General features: G+C 41.7%; 1 protein-coding gene across 4 annotated transcripts in view; it reads right to left on the bottom strand.

Annotated features, from left to right (window-relative positions):
- ANKRD42 (ankyrin repeat domain 42) overlaps nucleotides 1-18,376 on the bottom strand; it is a 50,862-nt gene that overhangs the window by 10,176 nt on the left and 22,310 nt on the right. For 3 of the 4 annotated variants that reach the window (XM_074955765.1, XM_074955775.1, XM_074955755.1), the window contains 8 exons: nucleotides 16,877-16,984; nucleotides 15,771-15,890; nucleotides 14,963-15,098; nucleotides 11,884-12,084; nucleotides 10,760-10,885; nucleotides 6,745-6,850; nucleotides 5,822-5,991; nucleotides 2,835-2,961 (listed from right to left, as the gene is read on the bottom strand). In XM_074955765.1, the coding sequence (XP_074811866.1) occupies nucleotides 2,835-2,961; nucleotides 5,822-5,991; nucleotides 6,745-6,850; nucleotides 10,760-10,885; nucleotides 11,884-12,084; nucleotides 14,963-15,098; nucleotides 15,771-15,890; nucleotides 16,877-16,984 (1,094 nt within the window). Of the gene's footprint in view, nucleotides 1-2,834; nucleotides 2,962-3,054; nucleotides 3,087-5,821; nucleotides 5,992-6,744; nucleotides 6,851-10,759; nucleotides 10,886-11,883; nucleotides 12,085-14,962; nucleotides 15,099-15,770; nucleotides 15,891-16,876; nucleotides 16,985-18,376 lie in introns of those variants that run through there. The other variant, XM_074955784.1, reaches the window with a different exon arrangement.

Raw genomic sequence — 18,376 nt, 5'->3', positions numbered from 1 at the left:
TACTAAAGTTTATACTCAACATAGACCAACCACTAGAGGGCAACATCATCCCACACACTGGAGCAGACCTGACAGCCTGTAGAGCAGTGTTACCCAACAGTAGGTTGCAGGAAGGGTCTAGGTCAGGAGTGGCCAAACTTACTGACCCTCGGAGCTGCATACAACAAATCTTCAGAAGTTCGAGAGCTGGGGTGTGCCTGCCGGGGTTTGGGACCTCAGCCCCGCACCTGCTGAAGTACCAAGCCCCAGCATGTGCACCCCACGGGGCAGAAGCCTGAGCCCCACCTCTCCACTCAGCAGAAGCCCCTATCCCACCACCCCACTGCAAGGCAAAGGTCCCAAGCTCCCCCCGCCCCCCAGGTCTGGTAGGTGGAGAATTGGGGGTGCATGGGGTGGCTCTGTGAGCCACACTTTAACAGTAAAAGAGCCACAGTTTGGCCACCCCTGGTCTAGGTGTTGCTCTCCCCGTGTGCTCTCATTTCGCGTGGGGAGTGGGACTGGGCAGCAGGAGCGTGGAGGAAGTGCCTCCAAGGCATGCACAGGCAGGGATAGGCTGTTGACTGTCCTATCATTGGCTTTGGCCACTTCCTCTGCACAGCTGCCCGCATCCCGCTGCTCTCACTTCCCCTGAGCAGCAACAGCAGGCAGGAAGCGAGTGGATAGTCAGCAGCCTGGTAGCAATCACAGCCCAGCTGCAGGGAGAGGGGGACTGCAGAAACGGGTGGGCCTGGGGGAAGTCGAGCAGAGGCCTTGGAGGCTAGGCTGTGGTGGGAGGGAAACGGGTAATGATGGGTCCCCAAAAGGGACAAAATGCCGTTGATGGGTTGTCTTAGTAAAAAGTTTGGGAGCCTTAGAAGTACCTGCCAGGCTACATGCTCAGCTCCTGGCCACAACTAACAGGACAAGAAAAATAACTGCAGAACCAAAAGGTTCGTACAAAATGGTGAAGGTTCTTCCAAACAGGTTCCTTAAACAATGGGCGCTCAGGTGGCAGACCTTGCATGGCAGTAGATGGTTCCCTTAAACTGTTTCCAAGTCTAAAGCTAAATCCCAAATGAAGGAAGAGATTCAAAGATGAACCAAAATGTGCATGTGGTTTACTATTGGTGAAGCTGCGGCAAGAGCTACTGAGCAATCCCTTTTTCAGTTTAGACATTCACATTTCATATCCTGTCATTCTTATTGTGACCAGCTGTCTAATGTCAAACTGAAACGTCCATGTCTGAGTCTATTCTCCGTCACACCACCATGAATCAACACAATCACACTGGTGTACGTTAGAAACACACAGGCTCTGTAAATTTAAACAGGGAAGAAATATAGTAAGTATTATCCCCATTTTACAGAAGGAAGCACTGAGAGTTTGCCTGCCTGTCAGGTATGCTGAGCATCCACAGTCCCCACTGAAATCAAGTGAAGTGCAGATACTCAGCATGTCTGAAAATCAGGCCATAAGTGACTTGCTCTGCCACTATGATATTTGGGGCTGGGAACCTGGGTCAGGTATCCTGATGCCAAGTGCCTTGCTGACAAGTGTTGAACAGAAGGAGCCAGATTGTTGCCAAGTCTATATGCTGACAAGGGGGAACTATGTCCTGAAATACGTCCTGAGTGGCTCCTTTGCTTGTCTATTTCACCCCAACTATTTATAAAACAAAACATTTTAAAATGTGTGAGTGGGCACTGAAAAGCCATTGGAGTGAATTTAGAAAAGCCAGGAATTAACAGCCCTCGAGAATAAAGGTCACTGGCCATGGAGGCAATAGCAAGGGCAAGCTTTCCCCCACACTGCTCGGCCAGCATGTCTTGAAATATCCATGGAGGAATCCTTTGTATGGAGACAGTATAGTCTCCAGATGCCCATTCAGTCCTTGGTTACTCTGCAGATATTGTCAGTAAAGGAGCCAATCAGTGCCAGTTGTAATGGCGGCTTTTGTGATGTGGATGCAACTGGACTGAAAATACAAATTCATTTTTCACAAGCCAAACAAGATAGTCATGGCTTTTCGCTCACTACCAACCTGGGATGGATGGATTTGAACACTGACTTAGAGCTGAAAGGGACCCTTTTAGCAGTCCCTTGAGTCATATCCTTTAAAGTTTTAAGTTAATACTTTTAATCCCACTGGTGACATCTTTTGCTCCCCCCAAAGCAACAGAGTCTCTGCCAGCCCTGCTGTCCATCTGCTATCCTGCTGTAAGTCAGTTCTTTCCCAAACACGCACCTTTTATCAGTGACTAACAAGAGGCATTGGCTCGGGGATGCCAACAGACTGTAACAGAGAGAGAGAGAGAGAGAGAGAGAGACAGTGGATCTGCAGGGACTCAGGCCCAGATTTTAAAGGTATTTAGGTACTGCTTTGCACCTGGGACATAGGATCCTAAGTGCCCACATCACTTTTGACAATGACACTGAGTGGAGCCATGCGTAACTACCTTTAAAACTCTGGGCCTTGGACAACGGTAAGTAGCCAGGTTTCCAGGAGGAAGTAGAAATAACCTACAAAAAGCGACACCACCATTTAATATTCCAAAATCATAACAAGACAATATTGCACTTCCTTTAAATCATTTAACGGAACACTTCTGTACAGTAATGAGACACCGGGGAATTAGGTAAACATTATGGAAGTGGCTAGAAGCCCAAGTATGCCTTTGCTGAGGTTTTTTAGACCTAGTAGCCATCTGATAAGTTCTTAACCATAGGTTCTGCATTTGAAACATAATAAATAAATACAATATTAAGTAACACTAATACATTGCATTCTTCTAGCTCCTTCCATCCATGGATCTCCACAGATTTTACAAACATTACAGAGTTAATTGAATCTTACTTTTCAGCCTCCCTTTCTTCTTTCTTCTTCTTCCTCTCCTCTACAGTTATTCCTCCCAGCTGTTTGTAGTTGCTGTAGGCAATTTCTAGAAGTTGCCGAAGTTTTTCAATCTTTTGGTAGGCTCTGACTGCAAGACAGACAGCTAACTGGGTAGCAGACTGGGTAGCTAACATGAGGATGTGCGTGAAGCTGGGTTTTCTGAAGGTTGGGAGATGTTTTTTCGCAGTGGGCTCTATTAGACTGTGGAACAATCTCCCAAAGAAAGTAGCAGAATCGCCATTACTGAATAGATTTAAAACTACATCAGACACATCACTCAAAAAAATACTGTAAGGAACAATCCTGTGCTGGCTTTCCAGAGATGGACTAGATTTACCTAAATTATCTTCTGTTCTAACTTAAGAACATAAGAATGGCCATACTGGGTCAGACCAGAGGTCCATCCAGCCCAGTATCCTGTCAGCCGACAGTGGCCAATGCCAGGTGCCCCAGAGGGAGTGAACCTAACAGGTAATGATCTAGTGATCTCTCTCCTGCCATCCTTCTCCACCCTCTGACAAACAGAGGCTAGGGATACCATTCCTTACCCATCCTGGCTAATAGCCATTAATGGACTTAACCTCCATGAATTTATCCAATTCTCTTTTAAACCCTGTTATAGTCCTAGCCTTCACAACCTCCTCAGGCAAGGAGTTCCAGAGGTTGACTGTGCACTGTGTGAAGAAGAACTTCCTTTTATTTGTTTTAAACCTGCTGCCCATTAATTTCATTTGGTGGCCCCTAGTTCTTATATTATGGGAACAAAAGTAAATAACTTTTCCTTATTCACTTTCTCCACACCACTCATGATTTTATACACCTCTATCATATCCCCCCCTTAGTCTCCTCTTTTCCGAGCCAAAAAGTCTTAGCCTCTTTAATCTCTCCTCATATGGGACCCATTCCAAACCCCTAATCATTTTAGTTGCCCTTTTCTGAATCTTTTCTAATGCCAGTATATCTTTTTTGAGATGAGGGGACCACATCTATACACAATATTCAAGATGTGGGCCTACCATGGATTTATATAAGGGCAATAAGATATTCTCCATCTTATTCTCTATCCCTTTTTTAATGATTCCTAACATCCTGTTTGCTTTTTCGACTGCCGCTGCACACTGCATGGACGACTTCAGAGAACTATCAGTGATGACTCCAAGATCTTTCTCCTGATTAGTTGTAGCTAAATTAGCCCCCATCATATTATATATATAGTTGGGGTTATTTTTTTCCAATGTGCATTACTTTACATTTATCCACATTAAATTTCATTTGCCATTTTGTTGCCCAATCACTTAGTTTTGGGAGATCTTTTTGAAGTTCCTCACAGTCTGCTTTGTTCTCAACTATCTTGAGCAGTTTAGTATCATCTGCGAACTTTGCCACCTCACTGTTTACCCCTGTCTACAGATCATTTATGAATAAGTTGAATAGGATTGGTCCTAGGACTGACCCTTGGGGAACACTACTAGTTACCCCTCTCCATTCTGAAAATGTACCATTTATTCCTACCCTTTGTTCCCTGTCTTTTAACCAGTTCTCAATCCATGAAAGGATCTTCCCTCTTATCCCATGACAATTTAATTTAAGTAAGAGCCTTTGGTGAGGGACCTCGTCAAAGGCTTTCTGGAAATCTAAGTACACTATGTCCACTGGATCTCCCTTGTCCACATGTTTGTTGACCCCCTCAAGGAACTCTAATAGATTAGTAAGACATGATTTCCCTTTACATAAACAATGTTGACTTTTGCCCAACAATTTATGTTCTTCTATGTGTCTGACAATTTTATTCTTTACTATTGTTTCAACTAATTTGCCCGGTACTGATGTTAGACTTACCGGTCTGTAATTGCCAGGATCACCTCTAGAGACCTTTTTAAATATTGGCGCTACATTAACTATCTTCCAGTCACTGGGTACAGAAGCTGATTTAAAGGACAGGTTACAAACCATAGTTAATAGTTCCGCAATTTCACATCTGAATTCTTTCAGAACTCTTGGGTGAATGCCATCTGGTCCCAGTGTCTTGTTATTGTTAAGTTTCTCAATTAATTCCAAAACGTACTCAAGTGACACTTCAATTTGTGACAATTCCTCAGATTTGTCACCTACAAAAGACAGGTCAGGTTTGGGAATCTCCCTAACATCCTCAGCTGTGAAGACTGAAGCAAAGAATTCTTTTAGTTTCTCCGCAATGACTTTATCGTCTTTAAGTGCTCCTTTTGTACCTCGATCGTCCAGGGGCCCCACTGGTTGTTTAGCAGGCTTCCTGCTTCTGATGTACTTAAAAAACATTTTGTTATTACCTTCTGAGGTTTTGGCTATCTGTTCTTCAAACTCCTTTTTGGCTTTTCTTATTACATTTTTACATGTAATTTGGCAGTGTTTATGCTCCTTTCTATTTACCTCACTAGGATTTGACTTCCACTTTTTAAAAAGATGCCTTTTTATCTCTCACTGTTAAGCCACGGTTGCTCTTTTTTAGCTCTTTTACTGTGTTTTTTAATTTGGGGTACACATTTAAGTTGAGCCTCTATTATGGTGTCTTTGAAAAGTGTCCACGCAGCTCGCAGGGATTTCACTCTTGTCACTGTACCTTTTAATTTCTGTTTAACTAACCTCCTCGTTTTTGCATAGTTCCCCGTTCTGAAATTAAATGCCACAGTGTTGGACTGCTGAGGTGTTCTTCCCACCACAGGAATGTTAAATGTTATCATATTATGGTCACTATTTCCAAGCGGTCCTGTTATAGTTACCTCTTGGACCAGATCCTTCCATGATTAAAATATTTTTCTTGATTTCCACAATTTATTTTAAAGCTCATTGGTACTGACAAAAGATTCTGCAGCAGTAGGGAGAAACTCTGCAACTAAAAATATTTTGTTCTAGGATTCTCATTCCTTCCCACCTATTCAAGAGAAGAATCAGTAAAGAGAGACAGAACTTACTGCGGGCGTCTCTTTTTTTTGCTTCATCTGGAATTAAATCTTCCGTGGTGTCTGTGCTCCCTTCCACACCATGTCTGTCGAAAAACCTTTCATCGTTGTCATCTATTTCTTCATCAGAATCGTCTCCCATTGCCCGTCTCAAAAGCTCCGCAGCTGCCAAGTGGGCGAATCTGCACAACACAGTCAATAGTTCATAGCCAGCGAAATACACACGCACCTCTGAAAAAGCAGCCCAAGATCCACTGCTGATTAGAACACACACACTTGAATATATGTCAAATAGCAGCAGCTCCCATGTGTTCTTCACACTCCCATTTACTTCAGTGGTAGTTGGTGTGGGACTTTAAGGTACACAGGGGAGCCTATATCTCTAGCGCACAAGCTGCAGCCAGCTAAAATGGGTTTTGCACCATTTTGATGAGGCTACACTTCTGCCTCAGTAATATCCGGTGGCAGTTAATTGCACAGTTTAATAAGTTGTGCAAAAATGTATTTCCTTTTAGTTATTTTAAATTTATTTTGCCTTTTATTTGAATCAAATAAGCACCTGTGTTATATTTAAGGGTAAACAGGAGTGCCCAGCTGGCCTTCTGCAGTGTTCATTATTTTGTATACCTCTATCATGTCTCCTCTCAATCTTCTCTTTTCTAAACTAAACAGGTCTCATCTCGCCTTATACAGAATTTGACCCATCTCTAGTTACAATATAAATACCCTCAATAAAACCCTTTGCAACACCAATAGAGCCAAAAGGCTGTTAACCCAAAGTTGAAATTCATGGGCTTGATCCTGCTCTCACCTACACCAATGTATATCAGGAGTAACATTACCTGAAGTCAACAGAGTTACAGTGGTATAAAAGCAGTGAGTGCAGAATCAGCCCCTATACAAATAAATTACAGCTCAGAGATCTGAACTGCTACCTTTTGGCTACGTCTTTTGGAGTCTCTCCAGCTTCATTTGTAATGTCACAATCAGCTCCTATATCAATCAACCATTGCAAGCAGCTTATGTGTCCTTGTCCAGCAGCTAAGGAAAAAGAATATGTACTAAAGTCAATTATACACACTTTTATTCAAAAATGCCTTTTCCCTAACACGACTTGACACCCTCTAAAGTATGAATAGTTTATACATGTCACTAGGAACCTATGATGGAAATATTAGTTTATAATGGGCCAAATGCTACCCCAGAGTATAAGCCTGTTTTTATTTTCATTTCCTCTTTTATGTAAAGTAAATGTTATTGGCTGATCCTCAGTTCTGTAAGTGGTGCAACTGTACTGAAGTCAGGAGAAAGTTCTGGCCCTATAGCTATCAGCCTGGAGTTTGATCTTAGGATGCCTCCTGAAGGTACACTACCTAAGCTCATCCACTACAGGCTGGTCAGTTTGGTCCTTATTATCTGGTGTCCCCAAGTATGTTCTCAGCTGTGTGAAGTATTATGGCTTCTGTAACACTGGGCATCCATTAAAGGTTCCGTACAGTATCCTAAGGATGAGTGTTGAATGGAAAAGAACTTTGATTGCCTGGGAGAGAATCCTGTTACTGGCTCATGGCTCTTGCAATGCAGCATAATATGAAGCTGCAGATCTACCATATGTTCTAAAACTATGGTGCAGTATTTTATGCTACTTACGGGTTCCTTATTTATCTACTATGCCTCCTGGTTATGATTAGGCCCAGATCCTCAAAGGCATTTAGGTGCCTAACTCCCATTAATTTCAATAAGTTAGGCACCTAAATTGTTTTCAGGATCTGGGCAAATGCTTTTCACAAATGCCAATACAACCCCTGAGAAAGCACCAAATGATAGCTGCCACGTCCATGTTTATTTTATCTGGGTGGCAGGCTTTTGGAGAGAGTGTGTGAAATGTCAAGCAGTTCCATTCTTTTTGGTCCTCCCCAACCATAGCTTTGTATCCCTACAATATTTCTCTCTTTTCACAGTTTTTCTAGCCATCAATGTCATGGGATACCATCTGTTTGCTCCTTATACTGGCTTTCCTTCACCCATCTAGAGCTGGTACAAACACTTGACCTGAAATGTTAACACCATTTACAACTTTCTCTTGCTCCTGTTTATGAACACGTTGGCATCAGGGTGCGGGGAGGAGAGCTTTGCTTGGTTCCCTTTGAGAACTACAGCATTGACAGTTATCAAAGGGAAAATCCATCTCTTTTAGCTTCCCACATAGCATATGATGTCAGAAGTAGGGCATCTGACTCATAATTAACAGTGCTGCAAAAGGGATGGATCTGAATCAAGCAAGTGGTAATTTTTTAGTATATATTAGAAGAACAGCATTTGCCTTAGGGATAGCATCAATCTGAGGAGTTACAAACAAACATTGTAGGACTGGAGAATTATTCCTGGAAAAGATTAAATATGTTTTTAAAAGAAAGTGACAGATTTTATGATTGATATAGAACAATTTACAATAATATAATCCTAGGGGACACAGAAAGGAAAACACAAACAGAGTAGGACCCTGATTCAGCAAACCACTTAAACACTTGTTTATCTTTAAGCACATGAATAGTCTCATTGGAAGTCAACAGACCAAGTGCTTTGTTGAATCAGGGTCTGCAAGGGAAAATGTGTAATGGAAGTTTGTTTGTGTAGACTGTACTGGTTGGGGTGTCTGTCTCTTTTAGAGCCAGAACCCACTCTGTGCCTCCCTCTAGCTCCACAAGTATATAGGCAGCTCCTCCTGGACAGCTATGACCTAAGCACAGGGTTCCGTTTTGGCCAGGACAGTCCCTTTTTTAAGCCCTGTCCCAGCTACCCTGACTTTTTTGGCAAAAGTGGGCATTTTCACCGTTTGCCCCTGCCAACTTGCAGCAAATGGGACAAATGCCCACTTTTGCCAAAAAAGTGGTGTGTGAAGGAAAATGTCAGGGCGGGGGGAGTGGTGATGCCAGCCCCGCACATTGGGAGAGGCAGGGCTCGAGTTGGGGGCAGGTAGGGCTTGGGTGAGCAGCAACACCAGCCCCGCATGGGCATGGAGGACTGGGCTCCAGCAAACAGCTTGGGCCAGCCCTGCACAGGGGAGGGATGAGCTTTAAAGGCAAACTGCAAAAAATAGCTCACACCTTCTACATCACTCTGCTGCAAAGCAATGTGTTAGACAGCCCTGTATATACAGCATCATAGTCCTCTACAGTGTACTACCGTATGTCTATCATGTGGTTTTGTACATTGCACATCACCATAGTGTTCAAGTGCTTAGAGAGTAACGATGCAGTTCACAGTACAGTACAGTTCCATAGCTACATACACAATATTTCTAAAGGTTACATCTAAACGGATTAGAGTTGTTGAATATTTTAAAAATTTTAAATTTTTTTTGGCTTCAACTTGATTATTCTCATTTTTAAGCAATTCCCACCTATGCATGCATGCACCACCAAAAATGGATATAACTTACTGTGGGAGAATGTACCCCTATATTCACACCCTACACACTACTGTAATAATCTTTGTACAACGTATGCCTTATGAGGTATCATTTGAAAACTCATAATTTGCTGCTCATTATTGTCCTGATAAAATGTGTATGTCCACATTGTATGTGAAGTTATAAGATTCCACTATATGGTGTTAACACGTTCCATACTGAGGTTGGCAAATAGGTCTGTCTCAAACAAAGGAATGTATGCTCTGTTTAATTTGCATTTAAGCAGCAAACAGAGTCCTGAAGCAGGAAGGGAAACAAAGGAAGCTCAAACAGGTGAGGAAAAAGCAGCATAGACTTTTTGTCTCCTGGTACTCAGCTGGAAATGTTTTTTAAGAGGGGGACAGAAACTACAAAAAGGAGGGACAAATATCTCAAGGACCCCATCTCTCTCTCCCTGCATGTCTCATTGACAGCACCTGAAGCGACAAAGGACGCATTCACTGGATACAGGGAGAAGGGGTCCTAACCTAAGAAGTTTGGTCAGTGAGACTGATGAAAGCATGTGGTGAGAAAACAGTGCTTTGAATTTAACATAGTTTGTTAATTTAGGTATCAGCATTTTAACTTTGTTTCTTGTAACCATTTCTGACTTTCATGCCTCATTACTTGTACTCACTTAAAATTTCTCTCTTTGTAGTTAATACATTTGTTCTGTTGTTTCATCTAATCCAGTGTGTTTAAATTGAAGTTTTGGGGAAACTCCGTTTGGGGTGGCAAGTTGTATATATATTAAAGAAATAACAGACTTTATATAAACTTGTATTGCCCAGGAGAGGGTGGAAATTTCCTGGGTGGAAATCAAAACTGGGAGCGTGTTGGGGTCACCCTGCAATATAACCGAGGCTGATGAAAGCCAAATGTGGCTGGCAGGCCGCAGTTACACACAAACACTCAAGTGTGGCTTGCATACTGGAAGGCTTCGTGAGCAGCCCATGTGGGAACTTCTTCATCAAGGCATTGTAAGGCACCCCAGGTTGCAGGGCAAGGGTGGCACAGCTGCTCATATAGTTTAGATTGTACCCAGATATATCACACTTACATCCAGCTGTTTGCAACCTGGGATGCAGATTCTGGACTAGGCTTAACAGGCTGCTGACTGAAATGGCCAGAGTGGCTGCCACAATGCAGAAATTTGGCTTACTTCAATCTTTACAACGTGACTGAAGGGCAGTGATGAAGATGGTCAAATATGGTGGGGAAATGCATGATTAGGAAATTGGAGAGTGCACTGCACCATCTTGCTACCCTTGGTGATGCAGAAGTAACAATCTAGACTTCAACTTGTGATGCATGCAAAGGATGACAACCACCAAATATGTATTTTGTCTGCATAATCTCTGCTGGCTGCCCTTTGGAGCCCTTGGGAAAATGAGATGCATTAGTTCATGAGCTTACCTGATGAGCAGCCACTTAAATAAGTAAGTGAACAAGTCAATAACAAACAGTAATGAGCTGCAATACAGTTCCTAATTACTGACCTTTGTGCATGAGAGTGGATCCCTTATCATCCCGCTCATTAATATTGATGATTCCACTTTCCACTAATCTTCTAAGTGTCACCAAGTCCCCTTTGAAGGCAGCAACATGACCTGGAAATGCTAAATCTGAAAAATGGAACAGACATGAATCCAAGTAAATGCCGGTAACTCCAATAAGTAGGCAAACAAGCTATTTTTTCACCTCACCTTTCATAGTTTCTCTCTCTAAATAATAATTTAAACATGGAAATGTCATACTTGTTAGTGAGGTTAATGCACCCTTAATTGGTTGAAACACGGCTGCAGAACATAGCATTATCATCACAGGCTTCACTAAGCATGTCTTGGCTACTGGCTACAGGCATCTTATATAATTTTACAGAGAGGAGATTCACTTCATATTTCTGTAGTAATAAATATACCTTTGGTTGAAAGTTAATGGACTAATAATGCTGGAAACTGAAGCTGTCTCCTTATTTTCAAGTCAATGGTCCTAGGTAGGATATACAATGTATTAATTTTTCTTGGTGGAAAAATTATCCATTGAGGCACTTTGATTTTTCTTGTTAGTTGATATGATTAATACTAAGAAAAGACTAATAGATATGGAATGAGTGCTTGAAAAATCGAGCAAGTCTTCCCTTCAGAATAATCATAATGGGCAAGCTTCTGCTATCCTTTCTCTTGAATAATACTTACTTATCAAGTAGTCCTATTGATTTCAATGGGACTATTGCCAGAGTAAGGTATAACTCAAAATGAATAAGGGAACCAAAATCTTGTCCTAAATATGTAACTGCCTGGAAATTTGTGGACATTGGAATATGTGTCAGATTGTAAGAGGAACATGAACAGCTTTGTATAACTAAAGCAAAAGGACTGCATAGTGCTGTTTTGTTTTCATTATGAGAAAATCGGAGACATGACACACATGTAAATAAAGGTAACAACTATCGGAAGCTTCAGCTGTTTCTCACACTGCTTATACACAGTTCCACTTGAAAGTCAGAATCACCTGCTGCCCAGATCATTTGTATCAATCATTTCTACAGAGCTATTGTTGCATTGTGGCATTTTCTGTTTTACAAGCTAGTATCTCAGAAGCTTTTCAGGCACCTACTCACTTTCCTGTTCTTCTGGATGATCTCTCTCATGTTCCACGCCGTCGATGTACTGTACAATATTATCCTTATAGAACCTCTGTGCCAAGTCCTTTGGGGTCTCCCCATGGTCATTCCTGGCTTTCAAGGTGTGAGACACACTGGCCATTTTACTAACCAAGAACTTAAAACAATGCAGGTGGCCCTCCATTGCTGCCAGATGAGCTATTGCACAAAGGAAGAACATGGCAATATTAAACCTGAGCACAGCCACCTGCCAAATGAAGAGCTACTTAGCTAAATTGTTGTTACTGTTCAGCCTACTGTTAGAGTCTGATTTAGACTATTGATCAGATGTCAGATAACCAAGGGTTATTCAGGTTTTACTAGGCAAAGACAAAACAGCACAATACATAAATGTGAGGATTAATATCTTACCAGTCCAGAAAGCAGCTTCTCAGCAGCTTCAAACCTGCTCCAAAGTGTGAGCTTAATTCACCTTATTTATATTTGACGTACATAGTGCAGTTATTTACAACAAGCAGAAGATTAATCTAATTTCATATCTTTTTTTTAAATACAAAATCATAAATTCCCCTATAATTTCATTTCTATACAGAATTCCTATTCCTTTTCTGTCCTGGATTGTTGTATAGTATTGCTGTGTACAGCAGCTGCTACGTTCTACCCCAAAGGTGGCTCCTTTGTAATGGTGGGTTACATGTTACCTTGCTGATGTTACAGGGTACTGTACGGCTTAAATATTTAATGTTTGTAAAGAGTGCTGGCAGCCATAATGAAATGAGCTATGGAAGTGCAAAAAATATGCTCATTGCATTATAAACTGTCATGTTTTCCATTCCCATCAGTGGGAAAGGGGAAGGAGGAACTGAATGTCAAATAAAAACTTACTAGTTACCTAATGTCACTGCATGAAAACATTCTGTATAATATGGCTGATATGCTACTGACAGAAAGATGGAATATTTCACTGTAAAGTCCATTATTGTAAAGAAAAATGGTTTCTCTTCAATTAAGAATTCTATTACCCTTGTAATAGCTAAAACATATCCAGTTCAAGCACCACTAATATATTTCATATAAGTAAATTCTTGCCATGTGTAAACTAAAGGAACTATCTAACAAACTATGCACAGCCTTCCACTCCATGCAAATTCTATGAGGATCTGCAGTAAAAAAGCCTGCTGCATAAGGCCAGAATTCAAGGGGTGAAATCATGGCTCCGTTGAAGTCAATGAGAATTTTGCCATTGGCTTCAGTGGAGTCAGGATTTCACCCAAGCAGATGCAGAGTTTCCCAGGAAGAGGTGAATTCAACGGAGCCATTATATTGTAGGTAGGGCTGGTAGCACTGCCGATTCCCTATTATCAAGGTGGCCCGATACTTCTTATTATAAGATCCTGTTTTCAGTTGCTTATAACTTTGCTGAACTTTAACCATTTAGGCTGAAATTTTCCATGCCAGACATCTGCCTCGGGCTGATTTTTTGTTGTTGTCATTTAATTTCAGCCAAATTATGTTGTTTTGCCCATTTAAAAAAGTCTGTTAAGGTTTTCTTTGAAAAGGTCTATAACTCGCACACTTTGGAGCAGGGATTTGAAATTAGGCAGGCCCGTGGCCTTTGTGTCAGGGATATGCCTTTTGCCATCCTTATCTTGTTCTAGCCCCTTCTCCCCACCCCCGAATTTGGCCAAGTTATAAGCCTTTAAAAAAATCGCAGTTTGCACATGCTCAGTAGAGACTTCTTAGATTTTAGAAGCTAAATTCCCTGAAGATTCTGTCCGTACTGGGCATGCTCCAATCCAGGGCTGCAGGTCATGCTGATTCTGGGTCCAGATACGTTAACTGAGAACTGAGAGACTGTTTCTCCTGTGCTCTCAGTGACTCCCCATCATTGGGCCAAGGCAATATACAGGAAGAAGCTGCCTGATTCAAATGCAGAGGGGACAAGAACCAGATCTGGAGAAAGGCAGGAGGAGTAGACTGGGACAAGGAGCCTGGGAGGGGAGACAAAGATTGGCTAGGCCAAGAGACTGGGAAAAGGAGCTGGCAGGGGATGACACTGATATTTGATGAGAAGCCTGGGGAGGGAGACTGGGGCTAGGAGCAGGGAGCCAGTGGGAATGTGTGTGGGGTAGTGAGTGGAGGTTTGGGTGGAGAGAGAGAGAGATCAGGGGAAGACCAGGTGATGGAAGACTGGGACCAGCTGGACAAGGGGACTGGACATTGTGGGGAGACTGGGACAGGTATTCTGAAGGAGTGAGACTAGGGGCTTTTTTAGACAAATAGTGCGTGACAAGATGGAGCGTAAATCTACCTCACACTTGCCTGCCATGCACTAACTGTCCATGTGGACCCTGCCACCATGCACTAAAAGTTCCTAGTGCACTTTGATCTACTTCTGTTTCAAAGCAGAGTAGATCATAGTGCACTCAGGAATTTTTAGTGCGCAGCAGCAGAGTCCATATGGGAAGTTAGTATGCAACATGCTAGTGCGATGCAGATTTACACCCCAGCATGCTGTGCATTAAATGTTCATCTGGACAAGTCCTAGGACCTGCTGGGCAAGGAGACTGGGACTAGGATGAGACACCTGAGAAATGGAGACTGAAACTTTGTATGTGATGAGAATGGGACTTGGATGAAGAGCCAGGGATGGGGAAGAGACAGAATTGGGGCAAAATCAGATGATCCAGAATCTGATCTCAGTCAAATGTAAATCTGAAATAACTCCAATGAAAACACTGGGGTACTCCAGACTTATTCCAGTGCCACCAAGTTCAGAATATGGCCCAATAGTTGCAACTTGGGATATAGGAATGAGAAAGTGCCATAGAATGTGTTTGATGAAACTCATCACTGGTTGCCATAAAAAGAAGTCAGCATTAGCTAACAGTTACCATGCATCAGTGTTATGGATAACATAAATTCCCCCAATTCTTAGAAGATAACTGTGGCAACTGTGTGAAATCTGTTAGCAAATATTGCTAGTGTATATGACTTGTCATTTGCTAAATATTCACATAACAGAGCAACTAAAAGCCAAAAGTTAGAGCTGTAGACTTCTTTTTTCCCAAGGTACCTGGAAGATTTCCATTGTTATCCACGTCATTTATAGTAGCTCCCCATCTAATAAGAAGCTGCAAACAACCCAAGCGGCCATGAAAAGCAGCATAATGAACTGGCTTCCAGTCATTCTTATCTGAAACATTTGCATCCTAGAATGAAAGCAGCAGGTTCATTTATTTAGTTCCTTTATGTTTCAGTGGAAACAACATGTACATCAGAGATTACATTTGTAAATAGAAATCAGGAATATAAATAAAGATGCTATGAACAAATGATTCCCATTTATAGCATATAGATGCATACTTTCCCCTACGTTTTTTTGTTTTTTTTTTAAAATTAAAACACATACACACACATTATATATATAACATTTTTGACATATTCTGGCCATGTTGCTGCTCACAATATGTTAGATATAAATTTGCCTTTTTTTAAAGCTAAAAAATATTATGATTGAAAAAGATCATGATAATAAAAGCTTCTGATCTCTATTTAACTAAGTCACTATCAGCTAATGAAATGTTCTACTTTTCCAAAGTATTCATTCTCTCTAAATTCTTGGATCATTTTCCTTATGTGCCTCATAATAAATAACTAACATTAATTTAAACTAAGTATGCTCTCACCAATAGCACACACACAATAACTAAACTACAGGTCAAATCCTACAGTCCTAAGTCCCATCAAATCAATGGACGTTTTTGTTTGCAAAAGTATACCATGATTTGGCCCTCCTGTAGGGAGTTGTAATGGTATAATGCAAGTGTACCATTTCTCAAAAAAAGAAAAAAAAATCCCCGCAGAAGATAAAATTTCCTCACCATTCCACTCCGGAGTATGGTTTGTAAAGTGTATGATTGTCCATGGGCTGCAGCTAGGTGTGACGGAGTGCATCCTCGGTCATCTTGAGCTGTTAAGTTTACTCCATTCATTACAAGGGCCTAAATAAATACAAAGCAGAAATTCAGTTTACAAAATTAAATAGCAAATGTCGCCTGGGAGGATTACTTTATACTGTCAGCAGGGTAACTTCTGGGTGAAGTAGGAAGGAGTATTAAATAAGTACATGGATGTTGTCTTCTCTCATAGCAATGAATGCAGTATATTGTGCTGCCCCATCTCTCTGTCTTATATCCACCTGTTGTCTCTTGCCTTACACATAGATCATAAGCTCTTCGGGGTAGAGACCATCTTTGCATTCTGGGTTTGTACAGCAGCTAATATAATGGGGTCCTGGTCCCTGACTGGGGCTTCTAGGCACTGTCACTGTACAAACAATAAAGAACATAATAATAATGTATAGGTAGATCTATCTTGTGTATTATTTATAATCAGAAATGTTTCTAATTCTGAAAATATCTAAGATAGGGGTTCTCAACTTTTTTCTTTCTGAGGTCCCCCCAACATGCTATAAAAACGCCACGGCCCAACTATGGCACAACAGCTGGTTTTCTGCATATAAAAGCCAGGGCCTGCATTAGGGGGTAGCAAGCCGGGCAATTGCCTGGGGCCCTATGCCACAGCAGCCCCCATGAAGCTAAGCTGCTCAGGCTTTGGCTTCAGTCCCAGATGGTGGGGCTCAAGGCCTCAGGCTTCAGCCCCATGCGGCGGGGCTTCAGCTTTCTGACCTGGGCCCCAGCGAGTCTAATGCTGGCCCTGTTTGGCGGACGCCCTGAAACCTGCTCATGGCCCCCCAGGGTGCCCCGGACCCCTGGTTGAGAACGACTGATCTAAGGGATACAGATGTCCAGTTGGCATCTAAATATCCTATGCAGCTTTGAAAACTCCACCATGGTGTACAGTATGAATCTTGTTACCACTTCTTTTCAGAACACTGGAGTAAATCCTCAGCTGGTGTGAACTGTCACAGTTCCACAATGGGTGAGGATCGGCCCTATTTACTTTTGATGTCAATATTTATGCTTACCTGCATACAAGTATCATGACCTCTGATAGCAGCGAGGTGAGCTGCTGTCCAGTCTCTTATAGCTAAAGCTGTTATATCAGCCCCATGCCAGAGCAGCCAGTGAAGACACTACCAATCAAAACAAAGACAAAGACATTCATTTGTTTTAAATATAGGTTATTATCATGGATCCAGTATACAGTTCTAATAGGGAATTCACTGCAAATTATCAGTTGATATTATGTTTCAAAGCATTATCGGAATTCTCCATTATTACAATAAATCACAACAGAGCATGCATTAGTAAGTTGTTGCTGCATTAGAAAGCTACAGCTTCATTCCTTCATCCATCCAAGAAATGTACCAATAGCGTACTAAAGCGGACCCAAGCATGCCTTACTGATCTTACAGTATGGCTTATGTAATTTTACATTTCAATTTTAAAAGATTTAAGATGTAACCTATAGGGCTATTTGTGTAATGTTTCTTTCCACTATGAAAGTGAAAGGATACATTTAAAAATTGGAGAAATGGGCACAAACATACCTCTCTACAATTTTGATTATGTTTATTGCAAACAAAGAAAAATATCAACCCTTTGCCTTCCTACATTTTTCTGTTTAAACTCCTGGACTTGTGGTACCCTTTCTCTCCTCCCATCTTCCCATGACCAAGCCTCACTTTCAGAGGTATTATTTTGTGCTCTAATGGTCACTTCCAGCAACTCTCAGTGCCCTCCAGAGCATGAGATAAAACTTTATTTGTTAGGTGTACAACATTTTCTCCAGCAGCAGTTTAAGCCAGGCTCCATCACTGGTTCCTCTATTGTCTCTCTAACTGGGGCATTGGAGAAGGTTGGCTAGATGAGACTCAACCCAAACAAGACCACGACTTGACTTACAGGGTGGGGGAATCATTGGAAAAATGGCAGAAATTATAGAAACAGCCCAGACTGATGGGATATGAGCACAGTTTGTTTCTAAAGACCAAAAACCTGGGGGTCTTGTTAGCTCCCTGGTGGTTTCTGGACACGTGGAAAGCAGCAATGTATTTCTTATTACTTGCATCTAGCAAGCAGTTTCCTTTGGTATATGGATCTTACCATAGTTACACATGCATTTGTCGCTTCAAGGTTAGATTGCTACGGTGCATTCCACATGAGGTTACAACATGACACAGCTGCTAGTTCAGAATGTGGTAGCCCAGTTTTTAATCTCTGGAAGCTCATAACACTGGTGCAGCAGTTGTCAACTGATTTACAGGTAAACAGTCACGGTGTTGATTTTGATCTGTAAAACTCTAAATGGTTACTGTCCTGTCAAGTCCTTCTTCAGTCACCTGATGTACTCAAAGTAAGATTCCATTGGTATAAGAGGGAACTGGGCTGGTGGCACACTTCTCAGTTGAAATCAATGGCTCTTAAATTCACTTTTCATCTAGTTGGCCAGAGCCCAGATTTGGTTACTTTTAGGATTTTCTGTAAATGTTACATATTTCCCTGGGCTTTCCCTGAAGTGAAGG

Source organism: Natator depressus, chromosome 1, assembly GCF_965152275.1.
Source record: "Natator depressus isolate rNatDep1 chromosome 1, rNatDep2.hap1, whole genome shotgun sequence".
Classification (NCBI taxonomy): domain Eukaryota; kingdom Metazoa; phylum Chordata; order Testudines; family Cheloniidae; genus Natator; species Natator depressus.
The sequence above is the reverse complement of the archived record's forward strand: the minus strand, read 5'-3'. Positions and strand labels throughout refer to the sequence as shown.